The 17253-nt window shown below is 37.4% G+C and overlaps 3 protein-coding genes across 3 annotated transcripts in view; 2 read left to right on the top strand and 1 right to left on the bottom strand.

The window, feature by feature from the left end:
* Nucleotides 1–13190, bottom strand: part of LOC145670264 (uncharacterized) — a 77375-nt gene extending 64185 nt beyond the window's left edge. Inside the window, exon 1 of the mRNA XM_081738690.1 lies at nt 12436–13190. Coding sequence (XP_081594816.1) covers nt 12436–12881 — 446 coding nt within the window. The 5' untranslated portion in view covers nt 12882–13190. The remainder of the gene's footprint in view (nt 1–12435) is intronic.
* Nucleotides 13191–14732: 1542 nt separating this feature from the next.
* On the top strand, nt 14733–15545 carry LOC145678950 (zinc finger MYM-type protein 1-like). Its single transcript, XM_081749556.1, has one exon. The coding sequence runs from the start codon at nt 14733–14735 to the stop codon at nt 15543–15545; it is 813 nt and encodes a 270-aa protein (XP_081605682.1).
* A 672-nt stretch (nt 15546–16217) lies between these two features.
* Nucleotides 16218–17018, top strand: LOC145678951 (uncharacterized). Its single transcript, XM_081749557.1, has one exon. The coding sequence runs from the start codon at nt 16218–16220 to the stop codon at nt 17016–17018; it is 801 nt and encodes a 266-aa protein (XP_081605683.1).
* The last annotated feature ends 235 nt before the right edge of the window (nt 17019–17253 follow it).

Genomic DNA, 17253 nt, shown 5'->3' on the forward strand with positions numbered 1-17253 from the left:
AAAGAAGCCGTTAGGACAGGGATGCAAGTAAGCAACAAAATTTTACTAGCCCAAGGAAAAAGATACTAGCCAACATCCCAGAATAGAAATCATTTACTTATCTTCGATATGATATTACATATTCGCCCGCACCAATGAACCACTCGCCCCGGGCGAGTAGTTATTTATATCCCATCTTTAGGAGAAAGAAAATAATATTTTGTGAGACCTTGAATAAAGAGTTGAGAAAAAGACTCATAAAATGCTTCTTGTGGAGTATTGTACTGTATGGGTCAGAAACATGAACATTGCGGAAAAATGATGAAAAAGATTGGAGGTTTTCGAAATGTGGGTGTGGAGAATAATGGAGAGAGTTAGCTGGAGTCGAGCAGAGTTGAGTTGAGTTGAGTTTAACGTCCCGTTCAGCAGCGAGGCTATATGAGACGTGGACCTACTGATTAACGTGGACTCCGAACCACATGAGCTCCCGCCGGGAATCGAACCCGGGTCTCCCACGCCAAAGGCGCGTACGCTAACCGTTTAGCCACGGAGGAGCTCTGGAGTCGAGCAGAAAACGAATGAGAGGGTGTTGGAAATGATCGGGAAAAAGAACAATTTTAGATATTATTAAGAAGAGGAAGAGAAACTGGTTGAGACATTGGATAAGAAGGAACTATATCATGATGGACGTTTTAGAGGGTATGATGGGAGAAACAGAGAGGGGGGGGACGAAGGAGACTATAATTAATGGACGATATCAAAATAGAGAAATCGTACACGAAAAGAAAAAGGTTAGCGAAAGAACATGGAACATTGAAGCTTCTCAGTTGCAGCAAGTGACCTGCCAATTATGGCAGAATACCTATGATGGTGCTGACTCCATATAGCACTGAGTATTATTGCTACCGCTGGAGGTGTTGACTGGTACAGTCTGTCTCGGTTTTAACTAATTCTTATCAAATTCTTCATGATTTTTTAAATTCTAAAATTTCGCAACGCACCTTAAGGAACTGAGTGACACACCAGTGTGTCGCGACATATCGGTTGAGAACAACTCTCCTAAGCGGTAGTTAGGGGATTTCAATTATGTTAGCTAAAAATAGTGTATCTCACGAATCCCCGACGTTAGAAACATTAAACTCGGCAAATAGACATACCATTAAAAATAACTTATTATGTTATTCAGTGCTTTTGAAGATTCATCGCATAATGGTAGGAAGAGGCAATTTCTATAATAGTAAAACATTGCAGACTCCAACAATAATGTTTCCTTAACTAAAAAATTAGGTTTTCTACTGTTGTAAATTTTTAATCTGTAAATTTTAAATATCTCTGGATCTTATACTCGCTATATTAACTGCATATTTAAAGAAGTGACAACGTGCTTCAGTGTTTTCCAAAATTCTGCCTCTAAAGAGCAATTTCAAAAATATCTTAATTTCCCATTTTGTATTCATAAAATGATCAAAGTGTATAAGCGTTTGTAATGTTTCAAATTAGTTTTGAACATCATAAATATTTAGGTTGACTTGTTTTTTTTTAATCAATTCATCTTGATTAAAAAACAAAAGACTGTCTTAATGGAAGAAGGAATTTTTTTTTTATTTTTTATTTTTTATTTTTTTTTTTTTTTTTGCACAGAATTACGGTTGCACTCTATGAAATGCATTTCTGAACATATTTAGCACTTTTGTCGAACTGACAAGGGAACATCTTATATTGATAGTAGCATTGCCCAATCAAACAATGTGCAATCGATAGAGGAGTGAAGAAAAGTGAGAAATCCAAAGTTTTATGGGCCGACACCCAAAAACATAGGAGATACAGAGGAAAGAAGGATCTAGAATTATGTGAAGATAGCAATGCAAAAGATACACTGACACAGAAAGAACTTCAAAATAATTGAAGTAATCAAAATGGTATTTACACAACACTTATAGTAAGCAAACATTGTACCCACAGACATGCCCAATAACATCATATGTAATGCAGTGTTGCCAACTAAGCACAAAATGAAGTTTTGTTAAATGGCACGGAACACAAATTATAGCATGTAGAAAATCTAATTGGACAGACCATTGCAACAGCCAAAAGCGATTAGTTTTTTTTTTGTTTTTTTTTTTTTTTTTTTAAAAAGAGGCTTATATTAGTTTCGTTAAACTTTACAAAACTACTTTTGGTTGTATACAAATCAACTTGAAGAACAGTTTTGGAAATCTACAACTATTTACAACGATTCATCGATAAGAAATGAAATTTCAATGCATTTGGAAACTATGTGGCTTGAAGCTTGGTGAGGTGAGTGTAGGGGAGGGGAGCGCCGAATTTTACCTTGTCCCGGGCGCCAAAACCTCTAGCTACGGCTCTGATTGACAGTGATTAAGGGGGCCCCCAAAATTTTAAAAATTACTGGAAACATTTTCACTATAAAAGTTAAAAAAAAAAAAGACATGAGTCACTCCTATATAATTTATGGGCCCTTTTAAACATGTTGAGAGAGGGCCCATCATAAAATTTTGGTGGAGCCTGTTTGTATTTCCCGCTTCAGGGACCCCAATGGTCTTAATCCGGCCCTGTATATTTCCTATACGGAAAACAACGGTGTTGTAAAATGTTATTTAATTTCAAGTTATGGCATCATTTGAGATTTCAATAGCAAAAGTATAAAGCAGAGTGGGAAATCAGGAACCTTTCAAGGGTTGAATTACGAAGAATGTGAAAGGTTGTTTCCGCAACATCATGGGTTGGCTACGTTGGTCTGGGATTAGCTGACTGTATTTCCGGTACTCGACATGTTATCGTCCTTCGTTCCCTCACTCCCGTATGCAAGGAGTGCGTGACGTGTGCCTTTTTGTTCATATACCCAGTGTTGCCAACAAGTTGATAGAAAAAGTCGCTAAATAGCACATGAAATGACTCCAATTTTGGGTGAAAAGTCGCTAAAAAAAATCATTCGTGGAATTTCGTCTCTCTCTCTCCCTCACACACACACACACACAACCCCCATATATATATATATATATATATATATATATATATATAATAAGTATGTGTGTGTGTGTGTGTAAGATACGTGATCAATTCAATCCATAGTACTATTTACGCTACAAAAACGTAAATCCAAGAATCTCAGAAATATATACATGTGTATATATATTTCTACTTCATGATCAATTCACTTCAAAGAAAACAAAAATGAGTTTACAACAATGAATAAAAGTAAAGGTCTACAAAGAATCGTACTTCACTTCTACCGGCTTGCTATTGGTAATATATTATTTATGCCTCTAAATAGAAGCTCTGCAAACTAAAGGACATTAAAGGTTGGAGTTGGCCCCTGTAGGAGCACAGGATATAACAGCAATCAAAGCGAGAATATGGAGATAAATGCTATGTACTTTTTTAGCTCGTCAAACTTGCGCTGATTCAAATAATCGAGAGGAAAACAAACATGTATCTGAACTGATTCGAACTAATAGTACTTGGTTATCAGACAAATTATTTACAGCACAAAAGTCTCTAGATTTGTAAGTAAGTCGCCAAATTGTCATTGAAAAATCACCAAAAAAGTCGCTAATCGGAAACATTATTTTTTGTCGCTATCCTGGAAGTCGAATCCCCTAGATTTAGCGACTTTTCCCTCAAATTGGCAACACTGCATATACCGCTACTTACGATACAAGCCGGAGGGCCCACTAAAAAACTCACTGTCCAGGGCCCACCGGGAAATTTCCCGGTTTCCCGCCTGGCCAGTACGGCTCTGAACTGCAGTGTAATAAAAGCATTGTATAATCAAAAATTGTATAGTTATGTTAAAACAATACTTCCCAAATGCTCTATATTAACCCTACATAAGATTTCAACATATAATTATATGCAATATTCTTAATCTTTTCGATCTCTTAATAGTATAGGGAAGTAAGAAGCGGGGAATACTGGGCGCAGTTGCCCCGAATAATTCTGATGCAGAGGCAAAGACTGTTTTGTCTCCTCATGTCTATATACAGAGTATTAATGAACTAGACCCACAAACTGAAACAGGTAATTCCTCACATCAAAATAAGAGGAAAAAATGTTCATATGGATCTGTGGTCAGAAGTGGATAGTTTCAGAGCTAGGACTATCCACAAACGTGGAAAAATGAACTTTTCGGGGAAATATATCCAAAACTATTAACCATTGAGCTGAGGCGGTATGTTATTGTCTTAGTGTTGTAATCTGCTCTATCCAAAAATGCATTATTCCGAATCGTTCAGTGGCGGTGCAACGGAGTCCCAAATAGGAAATGGAAGGTCCCGGATATTCCGTTAGCAAAGACGGGTCCTATTTATGACTGATGGAAAAAATGTGGAGTATATATTTGTTAATCTTTTAGCTTTTAATGAATAATCAATTTTATCAAAGCAGCATAACTAAGAATGCATGGGCCTCACCGCAAAAAATGTCAAAAGAGTATCCTCTTTCCTCGTTCATAAAGCACGTATAATTTATGGAGAATATATTATTGACCTTGAATGTTTCGTCTAGTCAGTCCCACTTAATCATATCATGGAAAGAATTATAAATAATGTAATGATAATTACACAGCCACACTCAAAAATAAATAAATAAATAAATAAATAAAATAAATAATAAATAAATAAAAATTATGTGCACTGAACCCCAGGGTATGGATTCGAAGTATTTTGGTACACAGAATCCAAATATCGAAATCGATAGTCAGTTTTTTTTATGGGCGAAAATCTTTAGTGATTTTGCATAGGGAGAATACACATAAGACAGCCATACACAAAAAGTTCTATGCAGTGGACCTGATTTGATGTGTTTTGGTATACAGAATCCAAATTTCGAAACCCCAAGACGATTGACCGTGTCAATTCCTTTTATGGGCGAAAAAAAACTTCAGCGTATTTTGATGCGAATTTTGGAGACAGGAATGTATGTAAGACAGCACATACGTTACTCGCGCATAAAACAAAATTGACACTGTAAATCGTACTGGGGTTTCGAAATTTGGATTCAGTGTACCAAAATACTTCGAATTCATGTTCTGGGGTCCACTGCACAGAACTTTTATTTGTGTGTGTGTGTGTGTGTGTGGTTTTGTTACTATTGTTATTTGAAGAAATTGCATGCAACTAAAAAAAAAAAAATGTTTCTTAAGAGAAACATCTTCTTCCTTAAAAAAAATTAACACATAAAATGTTAACAACTAATATACGGAAACTCACCAGAACTTCTCGATGCTGCTAAACAACTTTCCAAACCGATAAACCGTTTGAAACAGGAATTTGTTGACAACTTTGTCAATATCAACTTGACAATTTTCTTGGCTTTCAATGCTCAAGATTGAGAAAAAGTTCAATTATTTGTGACATTATGCAGTGGTGCCCAACCCCCCTCATGTCCATGACGCACCCCCCCTCAATTGTCTATCCGTAGATGTTCTTCCATGAAAAAAAATCTTTTCGATTAATTTTTACACACCCTCAAGCATATTTATATAGATTTTTAACCCCCCCAAATGTTTCAATGACGCAGTTTGCGTCATAGCCCCCCCCCTGTGGGCACCCCTGCATTATGTTAGGAATGTACACAGATCAGCCAGAGCACTATGACTACCTACTAAATATTTAGTTTATCTACCTTTGACTTGTAGGACACGAATAATGCAGTTTGGCATGGAAACAATGAGACCTCGGTAGGTGGCTGGAGGCATGGTCCCCTATATTGCATATACAAATCACTTAATTACTGAAAAATTCCTCAGAGGGGTGTAGTTGAGCTCGTATCTTGCATTGAATAACATGTCAAGGGTGTTCAATTGAGTTTGGGGGCCAATGAGGCAATTGAAATTCATCACAATGATCCTCGAACTACTGCACAACCTTCTTAGAAGGGGCGTTGTCTTGCTGAAAAGATTTAATTCCCAGCTGGAAATATGGCCGACATGACTGAGTGTACGTGATCATGATCATCAGTGTCCTGTCGATGGCTAGGAACCGTTATGCTGCCCTCCGCACTCATTACTGGGTCCATTAGTGACCATATGAAGGTTTCTCAAATCATAAGTGAGCTACCACCAGCCTGTCGTCACTCTGCTGTACATGTCTCGAGTAGCTATTCTCGGATTAGGACCGAGCCATCGATGTGATGAAGGCAGTATCGTGATTCATCGGTCCATGCAATCTGCGATCCAATGACGGTTAGCACGTACCCATTCCAGTCGTCATCGATTATGCTGTACGGTTAATATAGTATACGTATAGGATAACAGGTGCGGAAGCCCATATCTGACAGCGTACGGAAAATACATGCTCAGACACATTCATGCTTAGTCTATTGCTACAATCTGTTAAAGTCTGCTATTAATTGTTCCACACATTTTGCCCTATCCTGCTGTACCAACCTCGAAAGTCTACGACGCCCGATATTGTTAATTAGATGTGGGCCTCCCCAAAATTTTTGTGATTTGGTTTTGTGATGATTTCACCATCCTTTTCCCAGCCTTGAAAGACACTGAGCCAGGGCTGTATTGCAACCGACAGGCTCACCAGGAAGGTACTTTCTAGGGACTCCTCACACTGTACGTGCTGCCCCACTCCCCGACAATAAAAGGGAGTCCGGGAGCGTCACTCGAACCAAGTATGCTGAAAAGTCTTAAAATGCAGATTTAAAACTTTTTTTTTTTTTTTAAGGCAGTAATTTCTCCACTGACACTGACTGGTCTGACGTAATGCCCAACGCTCCTCTCTTTTCTTGCAACTGTACAATCATCTGGACAAACTTCATTACTTCACACCTCCCCCTAAAATAACAATGGCGAACCTGTACCATAAACCCCTCATAGGCGCCCCTGGTGCATATACAAACACTTATATGAAGCCTTAGAAGTAATTTATCATTTATAAAAATACTACACTTTCCCATTGTCCTGTATTAACAGTAGATTCCTGACTTTGTAAAGATGATGAAACGAATGAGATTCTGATATTCTTCTATAGTCCCCAGAAGCAACACAACTTAAAAGCGTGCACTTAGTATGAATCCTTGCAGAGGATATGTCTTTCCCTCTGCTATCACACAACTTTCACATAAGTAAGCTGGAATTGCTGTGAACACAAACCTTGCAAGAGATATCTCCATTAAACTGCTGTCTACAATGACTCAAAATAGTAAAATAACTGATTACCCAAAAACAAAATCCTATATCATCAGTGACATCAAAATGTAATTTTTCAACTATTTTTTAAACATGTTTATAGATCCTATTACAGCAGCTGTAATTTATTTTAAACCAGCTGTTTGTACACATCTATAATCTAACTCATTTGTTTTCAGTGTAGATATTACACTAATATTTGACTTACACCATACATTCACAGGGGCGAATCCAGGATCGACTTCTGGGGGGGGGGGGCGGTGGATTGTCATACTGCTACTAATAAGGGCTCCAAACTTTGGGATGGGTTTTATTTATATATAAAAAATAAGAAAATTTCCTCTTCTGGATCCGCCCCTGATTCACATAACGTTAAATGAAATACATTAAACACTACTTTTTAATCATTTTTATCACTGTCAAAAGTCTTAATGTTAGATGTTTTCTTGGTCACACTATTCGATCCGTGTGGTTATAAATCCGCATTAAAATCCCCTTTTGGTTGGAGATAGAATCACATGTGAGGAACAAATAGCAGTCTATAAAATTCACTCATGGGATAAAAGTGTTACAAAAAAGAACCCACAAAATTCTGATACTGGCAGTATGCATAACTCAAAGCAAATGTATAGTATATTGTACTTATTTCGCACAACCCAAGGCCATGGACCCACAAAGGACTTATTTTACACTGAACCGCACTAGTTCTTAGGAAAACCCATACGTAGGTAGATCATTTTACAATAAGATATGAAGAATGAATTTTATTTACTTCCTTTAAGCATTTTAGGCGGAACGGAAAGAGAGCTGGCTTAAATTTGCATCAACACAAGGCCCCTTATGAAGCCCTTAACACATGTTTTAAAATACATAGTTTAAAGAACTACTTGCTTGCAGCATAGTGATTGCTTCTGTGATTTTCCTCTAAAGATGTAAATATTTTCCTCTTTTTTTCTTTTTTAAGAAAAATCGAGTTGAGTTTTCGTTTTTTGCTCCAGAAGTCCGTGACCAAGGGGGCCCAAAATTTTTAAAAATTACTGAAAATTTGAAAACATTTTCACCATAAAATTAAAAAAAAAACACACACACACACACGTCGTCGACAGCGTCACAAAGTGTCGTATCTAAAAAAAAAAATCGAAAATTGAGATATTTTACTATGTAGTTGCATACACTGACTTCTACAATTTCCCAAAACGACACATCTGTAATGCGCGTTGTTTTGACGGTGGTGATGACGTCACTGTGTCGTATCTTAAGATGAAGCGTATAAACCATTTTCACAATCAGTCGTATCTTGAGTTACTTGAGATCTTTCGCAACTGGACAGATACGCCTATATTCAAAGCAATTTGTTTATATTTACAAAGTGGCCCAGAAGTAGGTATACAGTTCCGTACTGATAAACTCATTGCTTTTTATATCATTTCTTATTGTTATCCATCAGGTAGACTTAGTTTCTTTATCATTTGTTCCTAATGTATTTATACTTCTATCTTAAGCTCGGAACAGCCGAAGCAAATAAACTTATAAGCTAGAATGTTATACTTGATCAATGCGGGGCTGTATACATTTATATTTACACGACATGGGGCGTCCTCAGGTTGCGGATCGACATGACACGACATTTTTGAGTTTTACGTCCCACGATTATGCCGGTTAGGCTAAAGGAGACGATGATTATGAGAAATAAATGAAATGATGGACTGAAGAAAGTGGGAGGAAACGGGAGAACCCCGAGGAAACCCACGCATACGCTGTTTGTCCACCACAATGTTCACTTGGCGGGAACAGGGTTGGAACTCGCGACCCCATGAACCAGAGGTGAACACTCTACCACTGAGCCACCGCGGCACCAGGTTGAAGGCCTTTACATGTAGAGGTTAACTGCGAAGATACTGAATAAGCAGTCGCGGGCAGACAAGGAGTGGCCCTCCAGCTTGGGGGTTTGGGTGAGCCTAACAAACTCATCCTGTAATAGAAAAAAAAGACACTTTTTCAAAAACAATCACAGAAGCCTCGGACCAAGACTGATAACTTGGCACGACATCAGCAAAAGAAAATGGACATGAGATTTGGAACATGGAATATTAGAATTCTTTATAGGGAGGCGCGTTAAAATCCGTAACGAATGAGTTAAGAGAAATACAGGATGAACCTAGTAGGAGTTCAGGTTGGTTGCTATGATGGTGCAAACACGTAAGAACATCAGAGAAATTTCTCTCCGATTCTTTGAATCTAGGCATGGACAAAATAAGGAAGATTCAGTCCACAGTGCTATAAGCACATCTATTAAGCACTGTGGCAGTAATTTTGTACCCTCGCAACTTGAACCGATTGTTAAACTGGCAAGGAAAAACAACCCATATACCATTCATTGTGCTGACAGAAGCGATGTACGAGACTAGATCTCTGTCTCAATGTCTTTGTATTCTGTCAGTTAGACGTGACGAAAATGGAGATCCAATCAATTGGACGGAAATGCGCGAAGTGAAAGTGAACAAAGACTATCCAAATTGCATTCAGTTTAAGACAAGTCATTTTGAGGACACTTACATAACTATTTCCCTGAAAAGAACGCAGATTGAATCCACCAGATAGAAGTTCCTACTTTGCAGACTTGTCAAAAATTATCGTTCCAGAGAAGTACGAGGACTCGTTTTGATTAATTGATTTATTTATTTTTATCCTCCCTTTCAGCAGCGAGGCTATATGAGACATGGACCTACTCACTAATGTGGAATCCGAACCACATGAGCTCCCGCCGGGAATCGAACCAGGGTCTCCCACGCCTACGAGGACTCGTTATTATTGTGTCCGGGCCCAACTCCAATCATTCGAAACCCTGAACATGTTCAATTTTACAGAAACTTACATTAGCCATCCTTCTCAGTGCAATATCAAAGCATGCAATTTGCAAATTACTTTGCAAGATTTTATATTCTGGCAATGACAACTTGATAGCATTATTTTATGTTATGGTTAGTATGCTCTTAATATTGTGTGTTCTCAGGAATTTCGTTTTACCCTCAAGAATCTCAGGAAGCATTTGTTATTTTTTTATTTTTTTGTAATAAACACGAAGTTTTTCAATAAAAGTGCAATATATTCCGATTGTTCATCTATTAATGTAGTTCTCACTGTCAGTATAAAAAAATATGTGTCGTATCTTTCATACAAGAGAGGATTACCATAGTCACAAACTGTCGTATCTTTTTCCCGCCAAATTTTCTACAAGCTTTTACAGGCAAATTCCATAAAAACTTTCTACACTGATTCTTATAATTTAAGTTATAACTTGGTAAATTTTCTCTCCTTTCGGTAAAATAGATTTTGAGTTATGGCTGTTCAAAGTTGTGTGAAAACCTAAAAATCGCTCTCCTGAAAAGTTTAGAAAACTGAGATACGACAGTTTGTGACGCTGTCGACGACGTGAGTCACTCCTATATAATTCATGGACCCTTTTGAACGTTGAGAGGGAGCCCATTATAAAAGTTTTTGATAGGGTTCCCTTTTGTATTGTTCCGCTCCAGGGCCCCTATTGATCTTAATCCGGCCGTGTATATTTTTTATACGGAAAACAACGGTGCGCTCCAGGGTCCCCAATGGTCTTAATCCGACCCTGTATAGAAAACAACGGTGCTGTAAAATGTAAATTATATTATTTCGTTTCAAGTTATGAGATCATTTGAGATTTCAATTTACCTGAATACTTGAATATTAGCAAAATTATAGAACAGAGTGGGAAATCAGGAACCTTTCAAGGGTTGAATTACAAAACATGTGAAAGGTTGTACTCCCAACATCATGGGCTGGGATTAGCTTACTATATTGCCGGTACTCGACATGTTATTCTCCGTCCCGTTACTCCCGTATGCGAGGAGTGCGTGACGTTTGCCTTTTTGTACATATACTTCTACTAAAAATACGAGACAGAGGGCCCAGTAAAAAATTCACCGTCCAGGGCCCACCGGGAAATTTCCCGGTTTCCCGCCTGGCCAGTACGGCCCTGCACTGAGTACAGGAGATCGCAAACAACTGATAAGTCACGTTTTTTTTTTTTTTTTTTTTTTGTCGAAATACCATTCTCAGCCCATGCTTTTCCTCATTCTTCCTTCAACGCACAAGCATTGCACTGACTAGTCGAGTGGGGTCTATCACCAACTGGTATTAGTCGATAAGTAAATGAAAGTCGCTTTGTTACCCCATTTTCAAGTTCCTAGATCCTGAATGAATAATCCGTAAATGACTGAACTTCGTGAGTTCTCAGGAAATGATGAGGAACTGTTGTATACTATATCCCCGACTGGCTAAAAGTTCGGCAGTGGCCCATGGCTCTAACGTCAGCTCAGTGATTTCGTTCAAAAAGTAGCGGGTAATCAAAATGTATTGGCTGCTCAGTGTAGGATTATGTTTTATTCGGTTTCAGTTTACTGAATAATCGCTCAGGCGTTGCTGACGTCACAGGCAAAAGAACCGCAACCTCACATTTTTAAATATCATATAATTTTAACATCTTAACATAAAGTTATCTTCGAAACTTAAATGGACCCCATTTTGCTCTGGGCCTACCCGCATTGCGGGTCCACTAGTTACGCCACTAATCAAAAATATTACTTCAAGATAATACATTCATACAATTTTAAAAATTACTTTTTTTTTAAGTAAATATTTTGCATTTATCTGCAGCGAACAGTTACGTGAGATGATCTACAGCAGTGTTTCTTAAAGTGTGGGTCGCGGGCCATTTCTTTGGTAGGTCCCGAGAAGTTTTTCCTTTTAATTGTGAAAATTTTATTTTGATGCAGAAACTTATGTTCTAAAGTAAATGCCATTCAGGAAGTGAAAATTGAAAGCGTTTGTTAATGAGGTGAAGAGTAAGTGGTTATTCAGAGCCCTGCCCTGTTGTACAGTCAGTAAAGATACTGGGTTAGGATGGAAAGAGAATGGGTGAGTCAAAATCTGTCACGGGGTAGGGCATTGCGTTGAGAATAGTGTGAGCTCTGTGTTACCTTTATATGGAAAAATTAGAAGTATGATTTACAAAATTGAGATACCACCATTACGTAGAATGACAATGTGTATTTGAATAAAAGTAGGTGGGCCACAAAGTACTTTTAATATTTAATGTGGGTCGCGGTAACAACAAGTTTGAGAACCACTGATCTACAGGTTAACGTAAATCCAAACCACATGCAACATCCATTGCGAATTCAGCTCGGATTTCTCACACAGAATAGGTGGCATTTACAAATAATGTGGTCGAACATAAAGGGCGCAGGGAGGTTACTTACGGAATAAAATCCCAAGAAGTTAGACGTTTGAATTCTCGTTCAACAGCGGCAGACATCCAAATTTCTGTGAGATCCTCTGTTTCGGTATTTTGACTTGTTGAACCAGACGAAGCTCCATTGCTATGTATGACATCGTCTAGAGGCGTATACAAGCTTTCTCGTTCCTCGTCATATTCATAGTCATCGTATTTGGCCAAATGACTAAACGGTATCACACTACGGACAGTTCGAGGTCCTTTCTTTTCTTGCTTAGCGAAGGCAGCCAGTGAATCAGAAATAGGGATTTCATTATAAAGTTTCTTTAGACGGTTATGTCTAACCCATAACCATTGATTCGCCTGCTGAAAATTGTCAGCGCCATTAGACATCCAAATAGGATCCGAGTAAAAGGCTACATTATAAAAAGCACTTTCTGGTATATTCGTATCACAACTCACTGGTCCCATAATTACTCATCTTCTGTAAAAAGTATAAAAGAAAAGCAACTGATCCAACTCTGTTTCTAGATAGTATGCATTTGTGTCGAAATGTAATCATTTGTTTACCAACTATCAAAATGCCTTTTCATTTTTTAAAAATAAATTGGAATGAAGTCAATTGTTACATGTTGCGTGGAGACAAAACAACAACAATGTCAACCCACACAAAATATAAAATATTTACGTTGCAATTCAACAGTTAATAAACGACTGGAATGTTTTATTATTTAAAAATTGAAGCATGAAACAGATTGTAAATTCAGAAAGTCAGAACTTGTTATGTATTGATTCTTTTTCTTCTACTGCCAGTGTTAAGGGTTCATTTATATATTGCAGAATAATTGTTTGCCCACAAGATGTTAATGTAATTTTCATACATATTGTTCGAGAAATTTATGAAATCTCGAAAAGTGCTTTTTACCTATGGTATAACTTTATCCTCTCAATATAATTTGATTTAATTAGTAAATTTTGGATATACTGTAGTTCCCTGTTTTTAAATAAATTCTGAAAAATATTGTAATGCGTAAAAGGTGTTTCAACCAATGTTGAACATTGATGTTATACCCGTACCAAAACAATGTATGCAATGATTAAAATAACTTTATAATTTGATTTAAGTATATTCATATTTCGATCTTTATTCCCATTTCCAAAATAGTTCAGTATCAAAAAAGAAAAAGTCATAATGCAATTTTAAAATAGTATTTGATTGAACTTTGAATTCTGTTAACCATCAACCACTCTGGTGAAAAAACTTTTTACAGATCCAATTGTTTCTTTAAATGTATTCTGTGATATCTTGGGGTTTTTTGATCTGTAGTTTCTTTCACGATTATTGACTTTGTAGTTTTTGGATCAAAAGATCCGATACAGGCAAAAATCTTCTTGTAGGTCTTACATCTGGAACCACATATAGTGTAGCCAAACCCAAACTATCACTTAACCTTTCTCCGGGCAAGACATTTTTGTAACGTAGACGGGCAACCGGGGCCTGTCAGGCCCAGTACATATTTTATTAAGTGCAGAACACTCAAAGTTCAATGTCTATAGTCACATGCTGTTCCGACTAATCTAGAATAAGTTATAGTATATTTTTGTCAAGCAGCAAAACTTTGTGTAACCCTTTTGTAAGCCAAGCAGAATAGCAAATCCGGTCCAGACATTTTTGTAACGTAGACGGGCAACCGGGGCCTGTCAGGCCCAGTATATATTTTAACTGCAGAAGACGTAAAATTCAAAGTCTATTGTCACATACTGTTCCGACTAAAAGTTACAATAGCCACGTGTTCATGGGCGGAGTTATGGGGGCCTGGAGGGGCCAGGCCCCCCAAAAAAATCTAAGCTAAAACAATTTAAACCTTTTTAGGTGCTTAATATCATTATTTAATCAACTGATCAATTTATACCTGTTACGTTAAAAAGTAATAACATCTTCTTTATTTGCATTGCTTCCTAACCATTTTTCACGATTATTACTGAAAAATATAATTCGTTCATTATCATAAATGGATTAAACACATCTTTGAGGCTACCCAATGTATAGGGATATATTTTTTTTTTTTGGTCGCTGCAGGGAAATGCAACATTACCGTTGGCAACACTGACTGTCAAACAGAGACTGAGTATATCCCGCGCCGCCAACCCCACACCATTTTTGTCAGTTCAATAGTTCAGTGTAAGCCGTGATCTCGTGAGTTTTAGACAGTGTGGTGTGTTATGTGTGTATAAAGAATGAGCAAAAAACCTAAGCCTGACATTCGTTCGTTTTTTAAACAAGGAGAACAAAAACCTATTGCAAATAATAGTATTTCAACTATGGATAACACTCCAGCAGTGCAAAGTGATGCTTGTAAACAGACTCCTAACCTGCAAACGCTGCCATCTCGTAATGAAGGAAGAAAGACTGAACTTGCGCCTTCGCTTGGAATTTCAGCAAATGACCTAGGTGATCTTTGTAGCGGACCAGCTCGTCCAATCTTGCAGCATTTTCCTTTGACAGACTTTCCAGGTAGTAGAAAGCGCAACTTTTCTGTTTTGTACTACAAAAACCATGAATGGATAGAATACAGCATTAAAAACGATGCAGTTTATTGCTTTGCCTGTAGGCAATTTCCCTCAAGCAACAGAGAAGAGTTATTTGTTGAAAAGGGTATGAAAAATTGGAAAAAGGCTGGTGAGAAATTAGATAACCATGCCATTAGTATAGCACATTCTTTTTCTATGACAAAATGGGTTGAATACAGAAAACCATGTCAGTCCGTGCAAACATTATTGTCCGACAACCACAAAGAACTAGTACTAGAAAACAGAGACTATATGAAAAAGTTAATAGATATATTGCTATATCTGTTAAAACAGGGTTTATCTCTAAGGGGTCATGATGAGTCTGATATGTCAGGCAACAAAGGAAATTTCTTGGAATTATGTGACTTTTTTTCTAAGTACGATGAAAATTTCAAAGAAAAATACAATAAGTATTTTAACATGACTAGCCCTGATATCCAAAACGAGTTGTTGTGCACCATAAAAACAGAAGTTTTAAGAGTGATTGTAGACGAAATAAATAGCTCTGGATTTTTTGCACTAATGGTAGATGAAGCAAAATCCCATAGAACTCAGCAGCTTTGAATTTGCGTCAGGTATTTAGTAGGACAAGAGATCAAAGAAAGAGTAATAGCTATTGACGATGTGTCACTTTCAAGGTCTGCTATTTCATTAGCTGATGTTATATTTAAAAAAAATTAGGAGATATTGAATTAAGTGCGTTGATGGTTGGCCAGGCATATGATGGAGCGAGTGTAATGTCTGGAATAAACAATGGTTTACAAGCTATCGTCAAAAAACAAAACCCCTACGCAATCTATGTCCACTGCTTGGCCCACAAAGTAAACCTAGTTCTAGTTGCAGCTTGCAAGGATAACGATTTAAGCTGCAATTTCTTTAACATTATGCAATGTCTGTACCAATACTTCAGCTATCCTGACACACACGCAGAGTTTCATATAGTTCAGAGAGAGCTAAACATTACCAGCCCGGGACCTCATGAAATTCACAAACTAAGCGATACTCGATGGCCTTGCAGAGCCAATTCAGTTTTATCTGTAAAAAGAAACTACTCCGCAGTTATCGCTGCACTCACAGCTACAGCTTCTGACATAAGGAATCCCAAAAACCCTGAAGCAAAGGGTCTGCTTTCGTCTGTAACCTCACTGGATTTTATTGTATGTTTGTCAGTGTTTTCTCAGTGCTTGCCATTAATGAATGTACTGAGCCAAGCTCTACAAAAAGCTTGACTCATCAATGGCACAAAATTCAAATGTTGCTAGGGATGTGATCGAAGAGCTAACTAACAATCGAAACCAAGTCTCATGGGACAAGAAATGGCTAGACATAAAGGCTTTTGATAACGAGTTTGACCTAAGGATTTTTCAAAACAAAGATGAGAGTGATCTAGCTACAGATAATAGCTCCAAGCCTAAACGACCTCGAGTGATATCGAAAACCCTAGATGATTTTGTAATTTGTAGTTCAGTAGGCCAGAGAGATAGAGATGATATGTATCCTGAAACCACTAATTTGCAGAAAAGGGATGAATTTGTCAAAAATAAGTACAAAAATGACTTTTATTACCCTTTGCTAGACATTTTAACAGAAGAGTTTAAAAGAAGGTTCAGCGGCGAAGCTTTGGAAATAGCTGATGCCAGCGAACGGTTTATCCGAGTAGATGAAGCTGGAGCAGAACCATTCATCAAAATGTTTTCTATACCTGAAGTTGATAGAAATATACTAAAGGCAGAAATGGTAGTTTTAAGAAGAGTTATGGAAAGTTCTGGTATAGATCTGCACAGAAACCCGCTAAAAGAAATTGTTGCAAAATTAATGGAAGTTGTATTAACGACCGGCTCAGAGACATACACAAGTTTTGGCACTCTTTTGAAGATTGCTCTCGTTTTGCCATCAAATAGTGCCACCTGTGAGAGATCCTTTTCAGCAATGAGGCGGATTCACAACTGGTTGCGGTGCACTATGGGCCAAGAAAGGATGAACAACTTAATGGTCCTATACTCAGAATCAGATGTTGTAAGAAACTTGGATATATAGAGTTTGGTTGATATCTACAGCTCAAAAAGGAAAAAAGAAAGATAACCCTTATGTAAAAATAGGTCTAAACTTTCAAAGTATTGATCATTTACTCAATAATTAAAAATGTGTTTTTCTCGAAGTTCTCAATGCAATAGTTAGACCTATCATTTTCAATGTCATGACTTAATGTTTTTGTTTATCGTTTAATACGTTTTAACTAATAAAGAAGTTGAATCCTTAACTTAATGCTTTT

The sequence above is a fragment of the Thermobia domestica genome, chromosome 2, assembly GCF_964235325.1.
Source record: "Thermobia domestica chromosome 2, izTheDome1.hap1.1, whole genome shotgun sequence".
Classification (NCBI taxonomy): Eukaryota; Metazoa; Arthropoda; class Insecta; order Zygentoma; family Lepismatidae; genus Thermobia; species Thermobia domestica.

Excerpts from the sequence above, each read along its gene's own strand:
- LOC145678950 (XM_081749556.1), top strand. The coding sequence starts at position 14,733 with ATGGATAACACTCCAGCAGTGCAAAGTGATGCTTGTAAACAGACTCCT.
- LOC145678951 (XM_081749557.1), top strand. The coding sequence starts at position 16,218 with ATGGCACAAAATTCAAATGTTGCTAGGGATGTGATCGAAGAGCTAACT.